Below are 18226 nucleotides of genomic sequence, written 5' to 3'. Positions count from 1 at the left end.
AGTTTTTGTGTGTTTTTGCTCCCGTCATATTTTACTGACCGGGGATTCGTTTTCACTGCTATATAAAGTCCTCCCACTATGGAAACAGCACAACCACCGCTAGAAGTACAGAGAACTAAACAATTTCTTCTGAATAGAATAGAATAGAATAGATCTTTATTGTCACTGTTACAGAAAACAATGAAAATTGGTTTAGTACTCTCCTAATAGCAGCATTGAGAATAAACTGTATAACACACCCTAAAAAAAAGATATACAACATAAGAGCAATATACAGTATGGAAAAACGGTTTGTGATTAGAGACCTGCTCTACACATGATTATTGAACGATATGAATTGCACTGACATAAATATTGCACTTGTTGGAATGTGATATTGTCATTCAGGGGGTAGGAAGCAGACATTTGGCAGCTTTGGGATAAAAGCTGTTTTTGAGTCTGTTGGTTTTGACTGTAAGTGTCCTGTAACATCTACCTGAGGGGAGGGGGGGAAAAGAGAGTGTCCTGGGTGTGAGGGGTCTCTGGTGATTCCCCTGGTTTTCCTCTGAAGTTCTGTGCAGTATAACTAAATTATAACGCCATAAATTATAAAATGGGCAAAAAATAAAGTTTAGCTTCTTTTATTTATTATTTTACCAAAAATTTTTTAAATAACTTTGAAGTACAACCAGACACGAATACTGGAAACAATGGTGCCTCTATGGAACGTTGATATTTACTATGTAAATTTTCACACTACAGTTTTTCACACTGCATAGGATATAAAGCATTTGATCTGTTTTATAGACAATACCATATATAGAAAGACAGATATAATAAAAATGTGTTAAAATATTGTAGTATTATAAAGTTTGCTGTATTGGCTCTATTGGCTACTTGTGCTGGATCCAGTTACTGCTGAACATACTCCGTTATATCCATTGTGTTTCAAAGATTTGCTTCCTTTTCACTCTTCCCAGGAAAAAACGACATCTTTGGTGAGCCGATCAACCTGTATTCCCGACCGGGTAAATCCAATGCTGATGTGAGAGCTCTAACTTACTGCGACCTCCATAAGATCTTCAGAGAAGATGTTCTGGAGGTGCTCGACATGTATCCGGAGTTCGCAGACCACTTCTGGAACAACTTGGAAATTACTTTCAACCTCAGAGATGTGAGTTTGCAATGTCACCCAAGACGAACTGTGAATAAAATCTAATAGATTCCCATCCTGATTGCTTCAGAAACACTTTAATCAAGAGTGTTTAATGCTCTTCCTCATTTCAGACCAACATGATCCCAGGCTCTCCCAGCAGTGATGAGTCCAAATGTGGGGGCTTCAATAAATTACGGAGACGCAAGTTATCATTCCGAAGACGTACCGAAAAAGGTAACCCATCATCTATAGCTCTCATCTATGGCTTACCATTTGTTTTTGGTTGCATAAAAACTTTGAAATAGTCGTATGCCTTAATAGTTAATGAAATCTGTTGCAGTGCATTTTCTTTATACATCATCTTTGAGAAGTTGGTTCTGATCCCTGTGGACAGACCAGCTGTTACGGCCCTCAGCCTTTGCGCGCTGCCTCCTCTGCTGCGATTTGCATTGTAAGCAGCTGATATCTTATATCCCCGTGGTTTTTGCCCCACCTACGGCCCAGAAGCTGGAGACCGATTGGACCGGGAAAACAACCTCCAATCCAGATGCCAGGTGGACTTCAAATGGCCCGGTCATACATTCGGTAGCAGTTCAAGAGTTGAGCTGCCCGGCTAGGGACTGAGGAACTTTGATTGTGGTGCTTATTGTGTGTGGGGAGATTAAGTGCTGGATAGCAGAAATTTGGTGTGTTCTCAAACATTAAAAAAATCCATTGTTAGATTAGCTTACGGGTGCTACTGCCCTGTATTTTTGGTTAGAATAATCCCTTGTATTTTTTATTTTCTTTCAGTGGGATAACAACAGCTTCCAAGTAAAGTTTGCTTTAGGTTATATTTTGTTCTTTACTTTCTTTTCCAGTAGCACCCATCTGCATTTATTTCCCTCACCTTTTTGCATTTTATTGTAAACCTTCTTAAACCAAAATAAATCACAGCCATCCACTCTGTAAATCACCGTAAGTTTTGCTTATTTTAGTTGCCATCTGACTACCCTAGACAAATGGGTTTTAACACCAGCCCTTCTCTCTTTCAATGTGTTCCTGTACACTTCTGCCAAGATGATGCAGATGCAGGAGAAATTAAGAAGTCCCATAAGACTGTAAGGCGAAGACAACGTGAGGCAGCCAGCAACCAAAAACAGGACGAGGCACCAAAGAGGCAGTGGGGGGCACATCGAAGCTCCATGTCGTCACACTCCAGTGGAGATGAGGTGAGACTCTATGTACAGGAGGTCCTCAATTTACAACATCCTCGACCTACGGCGTTTCATCAGAACTGGTTACGTGGAACTAGTTGATGCGCAGAGTGGATGAATACATCGTCACACGATGCTATAAGATGACTTTGTTTTCATTCTCCGGTTGTACATCACCTTGGATTATGCTATATTCACTAACTTTTTGCCCTTCATTGTGGCTCCCAAGTATGTCAAACTCTTCTGATGCTTCGAAGAAAAGGAAAGCCATCTCCATGGAAGTGAAATTAGATCGAATTAAACCCTGGGAACAGGGCGAAACACCGACCAGCATCGGTCAAGTTGTAAAAACAAGTCAACATATTGTTGTGACCCTCTGTGATGAATCAGTGAGACTTCATCTGGTTCTCTGGTGGTTTATTGAACCTTCACACAGGCTACTGTGGGCCGTAGTCAATGCCAGAATAACTACAAAAACCCCATAACTTAGCTCCAGAATTAGCCACCATTCCCTGCTCTCTCTCACTTCACACATACACACACTACTGCTGACTCTCAGCCAATCAGAGGTGAGTAAACTAAACATGGCACATTCACTGACATTAGGTAAATCTGGAATTGAACAATAAACATTGAAACCTCAACATCAACAACAGTATCAGTCAGTTACAATATTATGTTATCTTTCTGTAAATGATTCATACACTTAACTGATTGATATCGTGATGCACGTAACAGCTTGGTTTACATTTTGGTCGGAGTTCCGACTTAGTGAAAATCGGCTTGCATCAATCTGTAGGAACGAAACTCCAACTTAAGTTGAGGACCCCCTGTATATAAGTATAATGCCTCTTTTATAACGTTCTCTTCACTTATTGTTTTGTGTTTAATGTCCATGTCAAGAACTGAGCTGAAGTCTTCAATCTGCTCTCCTTCCAGGGGGAGGGGACAGTTGTGACTAGTCTGGCACCTCCACCTGCACTGCTGGAGAATCCGCAGGTTCAAGCCCCACCACTGAGCTACAGCGAGAACACTGATGGTGATGGAGACCCCAAGACTGGCAACACCTGCAATGCCCTGTCAGGGGCATTCTCAGGGGTGTCCAACATCTTTAGTTTCTGGGGAGAGAGCCGGGGGAGTGGTCAGTACCAGGAGGTTCCCAGCTGCAGCCTGGCCTCCCCCCCACCCCTCAACACACCCCTGCACAGCCTGAGCCGACAGCAACGGAACCAGCTGGACACACGCCTGGATCTGCTGCAGAAACAGCTCAACAGGTACAAGCGGCTAGATGTCTGTTCCCATTTGTTTGCCTTTGTGTGTTGATCTTGCTGCTCTTTTGTTTTTTATTTTCTATTGAACAATTGTTGAAGAAGCACATTATTTAAGTCCCTGCTAGAGGGTTGGAATCATCTGACAGCCTGAAAGCGTTTCTTCTGCCTGGCTGCCTCTGAAGGAAGCCTCTCCTCTCTACTGCAGTGTAAATAAAAAAGAGTTTTTCCATCCCTGTAGCTGGAGTAGCTGGATGAGGCTGCTTTGTCAGGTCTTGTTGGGATCACAGGCTGGATGTCTTTGTGCTATGAGGAGGTCTGCACCTTCAGCTCAATGCTCAGAGTTTTAATGCATGATTGACTGGATGCCTCTGTGGATAGGATGTGTCAGCCAGCTGAAGGTGTTTGTGAACAGATTTGGAGGGAGTAGCGGTACTCAAAATATCTGCACATATGGTAAAGTCTCTGTTAGACCTCAAACAGTTGAACAGAGCCCAAGACATCAGCAGAAAGAGGTGTATGTGAGCTCCAAATAGGACCCAGCAGACTCCATACAAACGTACACGTTCTGTATGTGTGCACAGCATATTTATCTGTTTCCACAGTCAGACAAAGGGCCAAGATGCTAGTTTACTTAGAAGATAAATTATACTTTGGTGACTCCTGTATGAAAAATAATGAACGTTACACCTGAAAAAAGAGACAGAACAGTGAGATGGGGAGAGAAATGCAATGTAAGATCAACAAAGTATTACAAGGTGAAATAATTAGATTGGACAGTCTTTCTGAGAGTCTACTGCTGGCACAGGAGCCAGTCTGAGCATCCACTACAGCACATTTTACAAACGGATTTCAGATTTTAATTTTCACTTTTGCACTTGATACATACACTACCGTTTTAAAGGCTGGGGTTACTCATGTCTTTTGAGCTAATTGTGTTGAAAGAATTAGCCTTTCAACACAATTAGCTAACACAATGTAACATTAGAACACAGAAGTGATGGTTGCTGGAAATGTTCCTCTGTACCCCTATGGAGATATTCCATTAAAAATCAGTCATTTCCAGCTCGTATAGTCATTTACCATATCAACAATGTCTACACTGGATTTATCATTCATTTAATGTTATCTTCATTGAAAAAAACTGCTTTTCTTTCAAAACAAAGACATTTCAAAGTGACCCCATTGAACGGGGGTATACATAGATGTTTTTGATGGCTTTTTGTTTGCACTGAGACATTTGTTCCCAAATCTTAGCTGTTAGCTGCCTCTGCTATCCAAATTGATATTACTGGACAAAATATGAATCATATTCCTCCAGTCTAACAGTTAATCATCTCCTACATACTGTGTTCAGGTTGGAGAGTCGCATGTCAACAGACATTGGAGTAATCATGCAGCTGCTGCAGAGGCAGATGGCTCTGGTTCCTCCTGCCTACAGCGCTGTTTCATCACCACCTCAGGTACTAACACACTCACACACACACACAGATGTGAACCTGAATCTCTGCCCCTACACTGAGGGGCTCCAGTGCCTCTGTTCTGCTGTTCTTGCTGAGTCACTACAGATTAATCAAAGTTGTCCTGAGTGATCATCTTCTTCCTGCGATGAAGCATTTCTATCCATAGTTCACAATCTGCCACTAAATGTTTGATGAGACTGAGTGATGTCTGGGATGTCCTTTAAAGACACTAAATCTCAACTGAACACTTGTCGAAAGTTTTGGACTGCTGAGTCCTTCCACCACCATTGTCAAATCCCCCAATGAAAGCATGTTGGATGGAAAAATGATGATCCCTCCTGTAGAGTTTAAGAGATTAGGAGAGTCAATGTTGATGTGCATTAGGGTGTTTTGGCAGCTCTTAATTTGTCACAGCCTGTACATAAAAGAACAGTGCTCACACATGGCAGGAAAAAAGAAATTATTTCAAATTTTCTTTCAAAATAGAGCTTAATGCAGATCACCACAGTGTTGCTTCCTCTGCAGGCCTCGCCTTACCCAGGTCCTGGTCCAGGACCAGGTCCAGGAGATAGAGTGGCTCCACCTGTTATACCTCTGGAGACAGACACACTGACCTCCCTGTCTCAGGTAAAGCAAAGTAAAATCATTGCTTTGTGAATATCACTCTGCTGTCTTGCTAATTAAAAGTTCTCTTTATTCTTCTACACTGTTTGTGTTTATCTTCTGACACTCTTTACTTTGTTTTGTTGAATGTAATCTCGGTACCTTCCACCAGCTGGATCACCCTGCAGTATTTGACACACAGTACTTACAGTACATGGAGCTGAGTTTACAACAACAGTTCACTGTAAAAATCTATGTTTTATAAGTTTTTTTCAAATGAAATATGGTCTTGCAAAATAGATGAATTCAAGGTATCCAGCCTGGTGAAAATCCAATTACATATTAAAAGTCAATGTCTGCATCCCAGAAGCAAAGGCAGCACAGAGTGACAGAGAAAATGTGCTTTAACCCTTTGATGTGCAGTGTGGGTCCATAGACTGTATAATAATGATGGATGTAGTGCCTGGCTCCAAAAATGAAGCCTACCCGGAAGTGTCAAAAACTTGCAATATCACACTGTCCGCCAGGGCTGGCTCCAAAAAGTTCTGGCTCCACAGACCCCAATTCATCACGGGAAAATCTAAAATTTGATAGACTGCTTTTCAGCTGCTCAGGATTTATTTTTTTCGTTAGCTGTTATGGTCAAAACGAGAGATCAGGTGGCCAATCTTAAAATAAATCAATACTGAATTTTTTATACAGTCTGGAGAGAGGGGGCGTGGCTACTTGACTGACAGTCCTGTCTGGAATGATTGACAGGTCCTATGGAGGATGTAGCCCAGACCCTCATTCATGTAAACTCTATTCTCGTTTGGATTAATTCTGGTGTAATAACCGTTGGTTTATTTATCGGCGGAACATCAGAACCTTTTCCACAGACAGTTTTTCTGCCTGTTGGCTTTTTTAAACCAATTTCTACCTTCGACTGATTCTACCAGCAGACACTGAAAGGACTGATTGTTTGGTAAGTGTTTATTTTGGTATCGTTACCGCTTTTACTGCACTTTATATGCAGCTTTAGTGTCAGATATAATGCGTGCCATACGCTACAGATGTTGGTGGAGTTTATTTCTGTGTGTGTTGACCAGAGAAGAAAGTTAGCATCCAGTAAATATTAGCTTTAATGTTTGTGACGCTAACCGAGCTAGCTGCTCAGTCGTAACCTGATTAAAGCTAACATAGCATTAAGCTAACGATGTTTGTGTTGTGTTTCATGTAAACAGCTGTTGTGTTAGTGTAATGTGGTACATTTAATTAATAAAACTGTCAGTGGAGATGCTGGTTCACATTAATGTAATGTTTAGAAAACCTAAATGTGATTAAAACAGTAACATTAAGGTTCTGTGTTGTCATTAGTCCTGAATATCTGCTGAGTCTGTGAAGTTAAACTGAATAAAACAGTACATCTACTCTCTAGTCATTAACATTGTTTAATTCACATCATGTAGTATCTATTCCTGCAGTGTAGACTGGAAAAATAAACTCCCAGAATATGACCAAAGTAATGATGAACACTACAGTTATTATATTTAAATTACAGCACAGACAAGCTGGATAATAAAATCCTCTCTTCTAAAGCTAAAGTGACTACAGGAGACTGAATGAACAACATCCTCAGTGAATCACTTCCTGTTTAACTTTCACTTACAGGAGGACAGACCAACTCTTTCAGCTCTTTATCTGTTCTTAGTATTCACATATTCTATCTATCACCTTTAACTTCATCTCAGCTGTTGTAGCAGAAATACAATATAGAAAGTCCATGTTATTTATTGCAGATATGTAGCATTGAAACATCAACACATTCAGGTCAAGAGCTTCAGTATTTCCTTTATTGCACATTTAAAAACTGCATTATTTAACAGTTGTGAACTGTAAAGATGAGTAAACACATGTAATAAATGGATAAAATAAATGTGTTGCTGACATTGATGTGTAAAAACTGAACAATCACCAGACAAGTTGTATTATGAAGAGAGGAGCTGAATCTGCGGCATTATTGTTATTACTGGAACACTGAGGAGGACATCAGTACTGCTCTTCCTTGCAGAGATGAAGAGGAGACTCTTCAGACAACCACAACTGGATGTTCATGTTCTCTGTAGTTCTCAGTCCATCAGACTATATGTTTCCAATGATCCAGACCAAGGCTGGAAGGAAAGACACGAACAGCGAGGAAAAGATCTACAAGGTTCTTTCATTCCAACTGATGGAACATTAAATATTCGAGTGAACACAGCAGCATATGAATGGATCACAATAGGGTGTTGTGTTTTGTCATATTTTTTTAATCTTACGGAAAGAGATGGACAATAAAGTTCATTCTTTTTATTTTTATGTATCATTAGCATTAACATGAGCTCCACAGTTATCTCACCATACACCATTGTTGAGAAAAAAATGTCTGAAGCAAAGAACAGAGATATTAACTCAGAACTGAGCTGTTCTTCATTCACTGAACTGAGAGATTCACATTCATCAGTAAGAGAGTTCTGTGGAGGAACGTTAATGTAGATTCATTTCTATCTGCTAATCATTAATGAACTGCACCTCGAGACAGCAGTTATTGTACTGTTATGATTGATCAGCTGTGACCTGCAGGACACTTAGCTACAGCTAACAGTTAACTAATTTATGATACTGACAAACCTGATTTAGCATCAGTGTGAATACAAAGTTAGGAAATGTAACGAGATTTACAGAACAACTTTAAAACACGATGTTAGAACATGTTTATATCAGAGATTACAGTCTGATGTTGACTTACAGTAACTTCAGCTACAGTAACACAGGTCACTGCTTTATATGTGATATGCTCCAGTTGTGGAGAAGAGTACAACTAGTTACAAAGACGACTATAACACTTACCTGTATAGTTTAGCTCGACTTTTGGAGGCTAATGTCAGCAGCAACATCAGTAAACAGCAGATCCGGTAAATGAGGGCAGGACAGGAAGTTCTCGCCTCTCAGTCAGTCTGACCAATCACTGCTCTCTGGCTCCGCCCTTGTTGATGTCACTGGCTCCAAAAATCCAAGATGTCAACCACGAAGTAGCAAAATCGGGGCTTCATCTGCTTAGTGCAGAAACCAACGGGTGACGTCACGGTAGCTATGTCCATCTTTATATACAATCTATGTATGGGTCAGATGATACCCATTTTCTATTGGATTTGAGTCACTTTTGACCCATGTTGCACATCAAAGGGTTAATGTTTCCTTGACTAATTATTTCCTTGTACAGCACAGTACACAGAGGGTTAATTATGAATCATGATAAAAGACAGAGTTGCAGCGGTAAGTCCGACTAACCTCTAACCATCATCCCTGTAGATCTTGGATGTCCAGGACTTTGAGGAGTTCCCAGCGAAGCCCCTCGACTCCCAGGACCCCCCTCTGATCAACACTAGCCAGAGCCAGCTGGCCCCCTCTGGGCTGGACAGCCTGGGCCAGCATCTGGAGCTGGAACTGGCACTGGGCACTGGTGCAGGAGTCATTTCAGGAGTAGGTTCAGGTTTAGGGTTAGATTTGGGGAACGGGGCAGTGGGGTCAAGCATAGCAGCAGGGTTAGACTTTGGTTCAGGGGTGTGTATGCGGGCTGAGGTGGGGCCAACTGCTGTAACAGGGGCATCGCCTTTGGATCCTGAAACCCCAAGGAGGCTGTCCCTCCAGGAACCACAGACACCTCTGAACTCACGGACACCACAGAGACACAGCTCTGACCCTGGAGGGAGCTAAGACCGAGGTGGGAGGAGGGGGAGGGGAGTGGGGTTAAGGGAGGGATACAGATAGAATGAGATTAATGTTTTATCCTGCAAGTCCTCCTGTTTCCACCACAACACACGCACTTTGGAGATCAGGAGGCATCTACTGTACCTACCACCTAAACTTGCCCAGCTACTGTATCCTCAACTTCAGCCTCTCCAGTACAGACCCACTGCTGGGAGAGAATGAAGCCAGGCGGTGGGTCATGGAAAGAGTAGAGGTCTTTCTCTGTCTCTTTCCTCAGTCCCCTCCCTCTCCTCATAAAACATCTGGAGCTTTCTGGGCTCCACAATGGTACAACCTTTAACCAAAACCACCAACTGAGCAGAGAGCAGCTCTGCCTTTTAGAGAACACAGTCCAGGTGTACCCAGATCAGTCTGGTCTGGACCTCTGAGGACGACACTCCTATAGACACACATTTAAACAACTGCTAACTTCATGAAGAATCCCTTTACTGCTGTATCCGGTGTTGGATGACTGACGAGAACAAGCAGAGACAACATTGGACAGAAGAACGACGAAACAAGTAGCCATTTACGTCTTGCACTGAAAATCCTATTGATATAATGATTATTCTCTTCTTTATGTCCGTGGCGCTTCCGATAAACTCACAGACTGGTTGGTAAATTGTAGTGTTAGCTGGCCTAACAGGAGTCCTACTGTCACGTTCTGTCATTAGTTCCTTCCCCCGATGTCCTGCCCCAAGAGGCCGAGCTATGGCTGCACCCTTCCCAAGAGCACACTGGATTGGCTGGTCTGCACCTCAGGGGTGGGAACTGGAGGGTTAAAAGCCATGAATTTTCTCGAACATATCAGCTGCCCTATCATAAACACTGTACAGATTTGCTAGTGAGTGAAGAACACATGGCATGCTTAGGCAGCGTCACCAACAGGTAAACTGGCAAACTGACAAGTTTCCCACAAGAACAGCGCACCAAAAACCCACAAATAAACATTTAAAAAGGCAGGAAATCCCAACTCACTGATTTCTCGAGCTTTTAGTTTTGAGCTTAAAGACCAACAGTTGATCAGCGTCTGTAAGTGGAACAGGCAGAGATAAAAGACAGAGTTGCAGCGCTAAGTCTGACTAACTAACCTCTAACCATGCTGCTCTGAGTCTCAACATCCAGTCGAAGCCCATGCATAAAGGAAATAAAATGTTATGTGATTCTAGTTTATCAGTTGAATTTGCTACCTCAGATGTTATTGGTCCTTACTTTTTTCACCCAAGCACGCACCCAGAATGCTTCTACCTTGTACATAAGAGTCTGCCATGTGATTCGTAAATATACAAGTTTGCCAGTTTACAAAGACCAGCCGAATGCGCCATTATTCGATGTATAGTACAATATGCAAACACTGGCAACAAGAGATGTGTGCGTGCGCTTTAATCTTATTATATGTGTAATTAGTTCAGGTCTAGAACTTTTTATGTGTGTTTGTTCTTGTTTTTGTCTTACAGTCTGCAGAGTTGTATCGTACGTTTGCTTTCACACACTGTAAAGAGGGTCACTGGATCCTGTTTGTTTTCTTTGCCCCGCATGAAAAGATGTGAATGCCTTGTTTTAACAGGCATTTGACAGGTTCAGTGTTTGAATCTAGACAGCACAAACCCTTTACAATGCAGGTAAAAAGTACTTAAATGCCATCCACGTGTACAGTATCTGAGATGTGTATACTGCAGCGATAGTGGACACTGAGGATGTACCTGTACTTTAGTATCTCTGTTTTAGTGAATACTTTATATTAGATGTTAACTTCTGCCCTTTTTGAGTTCCTCAGACTCAAATCCTCATCATGAATTGCTCCCAGGCCAACACAGTAACACAGATTCTCTGAGGTATGAAGAGGCTCAGACACAGATGATTGCTTCACCACCAATTACAGAGCAGCATGTAGAGACAAACTGGTAGGGAACATTTCCCAGTTCAGACTCTATCAGCCCACATCATTCCCATACATGTGGACTAGTAGGGATCTCCTCCACCTTATAGTAAGCTTCGGCCTCCATTCTTATCATTGATAAACAGGCAATTGTGTGAATAAGTGAGATTTTACATCCACAGGAGACAATGAAGCTTCGGAGCATTGGGTAAACATAGCAACCCAAACAACTTCTATACTACCCAAATTATTTTGAACTGAAACTAAATCAAACACTGAATGAAAGTCAAAAACAAAAGCTGTAATTTTAGTCCAAGATGGCACTTGAACTCAGGTGTCCTGGATGGAAGTTCACTGACTTACATCTTCTCATCCCCTCCAGTAATGGGGTGGTACTGAAAGGTAGAGGAGGTCCCTACCTGCTGATATGTATGGACATGATGTGCACTGGGTGGAAACATGCATCAACTGATTTGGTAGTTCATCCAAAGGAGGCCAGTTAAAGTCCTTCGTCTGCTGTGTTGAGGATCACCCAAAGCTTCCAGTGCTCAGGTCTCCCTGGAGTGACTGCAGAGCTGTTAGACATGAAGGGAAATAATGCATAGAACTGATGGTCAAACTGTGAAAATCTTTCGCCTCTATCTTTCTACATGATATTTAAATCACCTCATCAGCCACTATTTGAAATATCCTATCAATAAATTAGCCATGTAACATTTCTAAGTGCTCCTTTAGCCTACAGCGGGGGTTCAGTGAGCTACAGCTGAGGCCACAGTCCAGTAAACATGGACAAAATGTAATGAGGATTTTTAATGAATGATCAACAAGACAGTCCCTCCAGGATTTCGCGGCGGTTTATACGTCCACAGTGGTAGATTTGTTGTAGAATCACAATCCTGTGATCGTCAGCAGGCTGCTGAGGTCGCGTTCACTTGTTGCCATGGTTACCGTGCCGTTATTAGACGCCGTGCCGCTATGAGTCCTTAACAAATCCGTGAATCCAAACTTTAAGCCGTATCACTGCCGAAGTCTAATCATTTGGTCCTTGTGTCATTTCTGACCGACCCTGAAAATTTCATTCAAATCCCTGAGTCTGTTTTTGAGTGATGTTGGTAACAGAGGAATGATTCACACACACCGATCGTCACATAACTCTGCCGTGTTCTTTGGTGGAATAATTAATCTAATTCACCTCATTCTTTCAGTGCTCTAATGGATCTGGATGCATCAGTTTCCATCATGGTGATTTGTCTGGTCTGTTCGCTCATTTCAGTCGTTCTAATATGTTTCGTGTTTTAAAAAAGTGGGTCAATCGATGATTTTTTTCTTTTTTGTATTCCACCACAGTATTGCACGGGTGTAAAACACTTTAGCTCCGCTTTGGTGAAGAACATCAGTGAATTAATTGTTTATCATGGTCTTCAGCAGTAATTTTTGTTGGTAAATGAGAGACATTAGTATCGCAGATGTCTGCATCTTCAAACCATAAACAAGGAAGTGAATTCGGTGACGTATGTGTATTATGTTTGCACTGGGAGCTGCTATGATTGGTGGAACTCACGGGAGGCGGGCCAAAATTGCAGGAAAGTTGCGGTGACTGGACAAAATTGCAAGGCCGCGCAAAATTCGCAGAGACTGGTTGATTTCGCGTGAATTTGCACGATCGCAACATCGGGAATTCCTGGAGGGACAGACAAGAGAATGGCTGCAGACTAATCCTAAACACAAACATTATTGCACAAAGAAACACATGACAACAGGTTTTAATAACTGATGCCTCATAAACTAGCAGTAAAGCGTTTAGATGTTTAATATCGTAGAAGTACATGTCTGTAGTAAACCCCAAACCAAGTTAAGAAATGTACAAAAACAGTTGAAACACCTGAGAATTACTGCTGGTCTGCTCAGAGACGTCCATCCTGTGCATCTGGAGAAGCTATATCCATTACTCTTTAAATTTCTCTAAATGAAATACAGGATTTATGATAAACTGATGCATGTATTTAAAATATGGTGATAGAACTGAACATGGTGGACGCTGGAGTTTCGTATGGAGAGCAGGTGCAATAAAAGCCCTTTATATTGGAGCATAACTGAAAGAACTCCGAGCTTGTTGTGCTGCATGAATTCAGTTTCAGCTAAAGCTTTCAGTTTTTTTGAGTTTTGAGTTCTTCAGATGAAGGAAAACCAACCCCTGTGACATCTTCAAATTGTCTTCCCTGATACTAAATTACACAGATCGACCCTTTCCAAGATCGACCAAGCCAGAGTCACTACCAATGGAAAAGAAACCCGTTGTTGAAGTGCAATAGTCCTTTAAACAGTTACCGCCTGTAGCAGCTTAACCACAGTCATCAGTTTTTAGTACCTTATTTTTTAAACAGTGCAGATGTTTAATAAAGACTCAGGAATGTGTCTGTGATGTCTGGGGGTTGATTTTCCTTCGTGTCACAACTCAAAGCCAACCCATCAGACAGAAACTGTCCCTTCTAGGGTTTAATTTTAGTGGAATTCTCCTTTAATGCAGAATCATGAAGATTGTATTTTGCTCCTTGTGGGTCTAAGCTATTTAATTTTTTTATTGGTGTTATTTTGTTTGTCTGTGGATTGTAGCTGAAATAAGTATCACTTTGTGTTGGGTTCATTTTGTTGGAGATGGTGAAAGCTCCACATGTTCCTCTGTTTAAGGAAATTTACACTCACGCAGGCATTCTCAATATTTATTCAATATTTATTCATTGAAGTGTTTGGTGAGCAGTACACAATATTATTACTATTGATACTATCATTATAATACACTGTACATTCTGAATTGCCTCCCTAATGCAGTCAAAGCCACTTTCAGGACACAGTGTGCACGAGGCCTGTTGTACCACATTGTCTGTTCCTGTGCACTGATTGGCTGTATGTGTGTCACGCTTTAGTGTTGAACCAAAGCAAGCGAAAGCTGTAACAAATCATCACTGGTGGCTTTTAAACTCACATGTAATGCAGCTCATGAAGTCTAACAGAATTTGGTAGTTGGACTGTAGGTGGAACTGGATTATGTGTGATTTTATTAGCTGACTGAGGATATTTCTTACCGTGACTTCAAAACAACAGTAGGTGGGGAGTGTGATCGGATCAGTCCATTTGAACCTAGAGAATTACTGTGGACGGAGGGTAGTTTGCACACTATAGAAAGTCACTCTGTCTACTTTCAGCATTCTGTAGGTAAAACATGATCGATTGCATGATGGACAGCTGATGAGTTGACACTGACCAAATGTACTGAACTCGGCTTGTTGATATTTGGTTTCCTTTGCTGAACATCCACCACCATCAGTTAGCTTCGACCAACAGATTCTGTCTGTGGTCACCATCAGCAGCTACTTCTAATATCCAGTAAATATTCAGTCAATCTGGCATCACATTAAGCTGTTTCTTTTTTTTTTCTGATTTCCAGACATGGTCTCTACTCTTCATCTCACGTACTGTAGCGAGTGTTTCGTTAGTGTTCAATAACAGTCACCTAGTGGCCTGAACTGCATTTGACCTCAAAACTAGAATGTGGTTGTTGTTGATCTTCTTATTTGACCTTGTACATGATGGTAGAGCTTAGCAGAATATTCAATGCTAGAGGATATATTTATATAATGCATACTGCATATTATAACAGTAGATGTGTGCTTTAGAAGAAATCAAAACACTGAGGGACTGTTGTGTTAGTGGGCGGAGGAGGAGGTGTTTAAAGAGAGCGTTTTCCCCTCTTTGTATTTTGACACACACATCTGTACAAACATAAGAAGTCAGCCTGCAGTCACACCTACACACCGTCCTGAACTGCTCTTCCATACTGCTGAGCTTTTTTCCAGCTCTCTTCAACTTTCTATAAGTTCCCACAGACCTGGGTCCTGTATTTGTAGATATTTTGAGCACTTGGGGAGGGGGGTTTGGTACCGTTTACACAACACTGGATCTGCTCTGCCACTCCTTTTGCTCACAAAATGCCTGTACATACCAACTTCTACTACTTGTAAAGGAATCAAACTCTTTGGCACTTGTATAGCCAGCACTATGCAGAAACTGAAAAATTTCTTTGGCATGCTTTGAAATGCAGAATACTATAGAGGAAAATATACTAAATAAATAAAATCTGCTCTAATTTCTTATTAAAATAATCACCTTATTGAAAAGAATGAGCTGTCCATGGTATAAATGGATGTGATGGTAATGATGAAGCTAAAGACTTTTAATATTGTGCACATTTTTACTTGCATGCTGCACTGAAAATCATCCAGCAATGAGAAGGTTTCATGTGCAAAGCAGCTGATTTTTGCTGTATGCTTGCAGACTGTGTGTAGAGTGAAACACTGAATTCTTCCGGGTTACGGGAGTGTCATATTTATATATACGTATATATACATACTACTTCCAGGTCATGGAAGAGAGGGGTACTGAATAGCTGCAAACATAGTGATCCTAGATGATACAATATTATATCGTATAATTGTATCTTTGGTTGCAAACCACTGTACCGGAGTGATGCATGTGTGGCAGTCCTGGGCCGAACTGTTTAAATGCTTCCCAAACATCCAGGAGCACTTGATTTTTCTTATCTTGCTCCACTTGGACCTGAAAAGTTAAATCAAGTGCACCTAAAATAGTAGAAATCCTGTGTAGCCCATTTGGGACAGGCTACACTCCCACTATCATGGACACAAAAGTGCAGCTCGGACCACATCTTACTTTGTTTTCAATGTGTGGGATGTTAACATCTGTTAGCAATAGCATATCTTTAACACATTTCACTGAAAAACACTGAGTCATGACATGTCCCAGAAAAACATTTCTCAGAAATGTTCCGGAGATCTTTTTAATGGCGTATATTCCACGGCAGCCCATGGGATGTAGTTTAACTGTTGGATTAAAATGCAGGGCTGACTAGAGGAGTGCTTCTAGAGGCTCAGAAAACAAAATTCATATCAAAACTGAAGAAGGTTGGAGGGAAACAGTGACGCTCCAGGTTCTGATTGTGTGATAGCATTAGCAATGGTTGAACTTTATAAAATTTCAAAATGTTCCTTTCAATAAACCTCTTTGAAAGCAAAAGTCTCAGCCGTGTGATTAATTAGTGGGACTGTAACTTTATCAACTGTCAGCCCCCTGAAATCTGATCTCTGTGAATCCAATTTATATATTTAGAAGTTTTTTTTTCCATGAAAATAATCATTTTTTGCATTAAAATAGCTTAAATATAACTCTACACTGTTGCTCCCTACATAATGTTCTGATCTGAACATTGAAACCAAGAATAGATTCTAAAGAAGAAGGGTCGAGGAAAGCCCCACTCTGCAAACTGACAGGATTGGATCCTTAGGTTTGTTTGAAACCCCAGAAGTCTGAGTCCGTATTTGCTGTCATCAGCACACTGCAGTTTTAAGGTGGAAATGCTGACTGCTTATTTTGCTGACAAAATGTCTTCTGGCATATAAAACACCATATCGACACATTAAAAACATTTATTAATAATAATAATGGATTAGATTTATATAGCGCTTTTTTGGCCACTCAAAGCGTTCGATTCGTGCCTGCGGCTCTTTTCTGCATGTCTTCTCCCCTTTTTCCTTTACTCTTCACTGCAACTATCACAATAAAAAGGCAAAAAAAATAATAAAAATAATTTTGTTTATTTATCCATATGCGGCCGAATGGGATGAGCGTCTAACCATTCATCAGCCCTGTACAGGCACGCAGGCCCACATGTGTCACACCACAACCACGCTCATCTCATGGGGAGATTGCAGTGTTAGGTAAAGGTAAAAATGAAAACAAGACATGATACATACTGAAAAGTCTGTCAAAAAGGGAAACGTTGACCAGCCGGGAGGCCATGGCCGCGACAGACAAAAAAAGTTGGCAAAAAAGGCGTCAGAAGTTCAAATCACGTGTTTTACCGCTTTCCGCCTGAAAGTGGGAGGACTAATAGCACGACATTACAGATATCTGCAACGTCATTTCGTCTAGTCAAAACTGTCATTCAAGATATCTTTAATAACATTTTGCCTAGGCAGAATTGTAATTACAGATATCTCCAGTTTTAGATATCTCTATCAAAATTCATTAAAGATATCTCTATCTTTTAGATATCTACAATCAAGTTTTGCCTATCCGTAATTCCCATTTGAGATATCTACAACGTCATTTTGACTAGGCGTTACTTTAATTTAAGATATCTACAATGAATTCCGCCTAGTCAAAACTGAGTTATGGATATCCACAAAGGAACATGTAGATATCTTGGGGCGGCATGGCTCAGTGGGTAGGGTGGCCGGCTTGTAACTGGATGGTTGTCAGTTCAATCCTTGGTCTGTTGAGCTCATGTTGAGGTGTCCCTGAGCAAGGCATCTAACCTAATTGCTCCTGGTGGGTCGTGGTTAGTACCTTGCATGGCAGCTTCTGCCATGAATGGGTGAAAATGATGTATCATGTAAAGTGCTTTGGATAAAAGCACTATACAAATACAACCACTTATATCTATAATTGAGGAGGGGTTGGAGATATCTTGAATTGGAATTTTGACTAATTCAGTTGGGCTCTATTCAGTTCTCCTGTGGAATGTTGGACCCACTCAGTCATCTCTGAAAGCAAGCAGGGTTCAGAAAATACCCTGCAGAGGAGCGCTGATGTTAGCCATGTTCACCACATGGCGTCACTAAAACCCCACACATGTGAGGAGGAACCAATTCCAAGTTCTTATAATGTGTTTCATCCTGTGTTTGGAAGTTTTTCTAAAATTTTACCAGTATTGAAGGAAAGGCCAGCAGCTGTAGAGACAGACAACCAGAGGAGTTAATTTGGTGCATTAGTGAACATGTTAACTGCATATCTGTGTAGTAAATCAGGTTAATTCCTTATCCAAGTAAAATCTAGAA

The 18226-nt window shown here is 41.2% G+C and overlaps 1 protein-coding gene across 1 annotated transcript in view; it reads left to right on the top strand.

Moving 5' to 3' along the window:
* Nucleotides 1-16403, top strand: part of kcnh2b (potassium voltage-gated channel, subfamily H (eag-related), member 2b) — a 374335-nt gene extending 357932 nt beyond the window's left edge. Inside the window, exons 15-21 of the mRNA XM_051940813.1 lie at nucleotides 960-1153; nucleotides 1267-1369; nucleotides 2195-2346; nucleotides 3271-3605; nucleotides 4957-5062; nucleotides 5588-5689; nucleotides 8996-16403. Coding sequence (XP_051796773.1) covers nucleotides 960-1153; nucleotides 1267-1369; nucleotides 2195-2346; nucleotides 3271-3605; nucleotides 4957-5062; nucleotides 5588-5689; nucleotides 8996-9400 — 1397 coding nt within the window. The 3' untranslated portion in view covers nucleotides 9401-16403. The remainder of the gene's footprint in view (nucleotides 1-959; nucleotides 1154-1266; nucleotides 1370-2194; nucleotides 2347-3270; nucleotides 3606-4956; nucleotides 5063-5587; nucleotides 5690-8995) is intronic.
* The last annotated feature ends 1823 nt before the right edge of the window (nucleotides 16404-18226 follow it).

The sequence above is a fragment of the Acanthochromis polyacanthus genome, chromosome 20 (assembly GCF_021347895.1).
Source record: "Acanthochromis polyacanthus isolate Apoly-LR-REF ecotype Palm Island chromosome 20, KAUST_Apoly_ChrSc, whole genome shotgun sequence".
NCBI lineage: Eukaryota > Metazoa > Chordata > Actinopteri > Pomacentridae > Acanthochromis > Acanthochromis polyacanthus.
The sequence above is the reverse complement of the archived record's forward strand: the minus strand, read 5'-3'. Positions and strand labels throughout refer to the sequence as shown.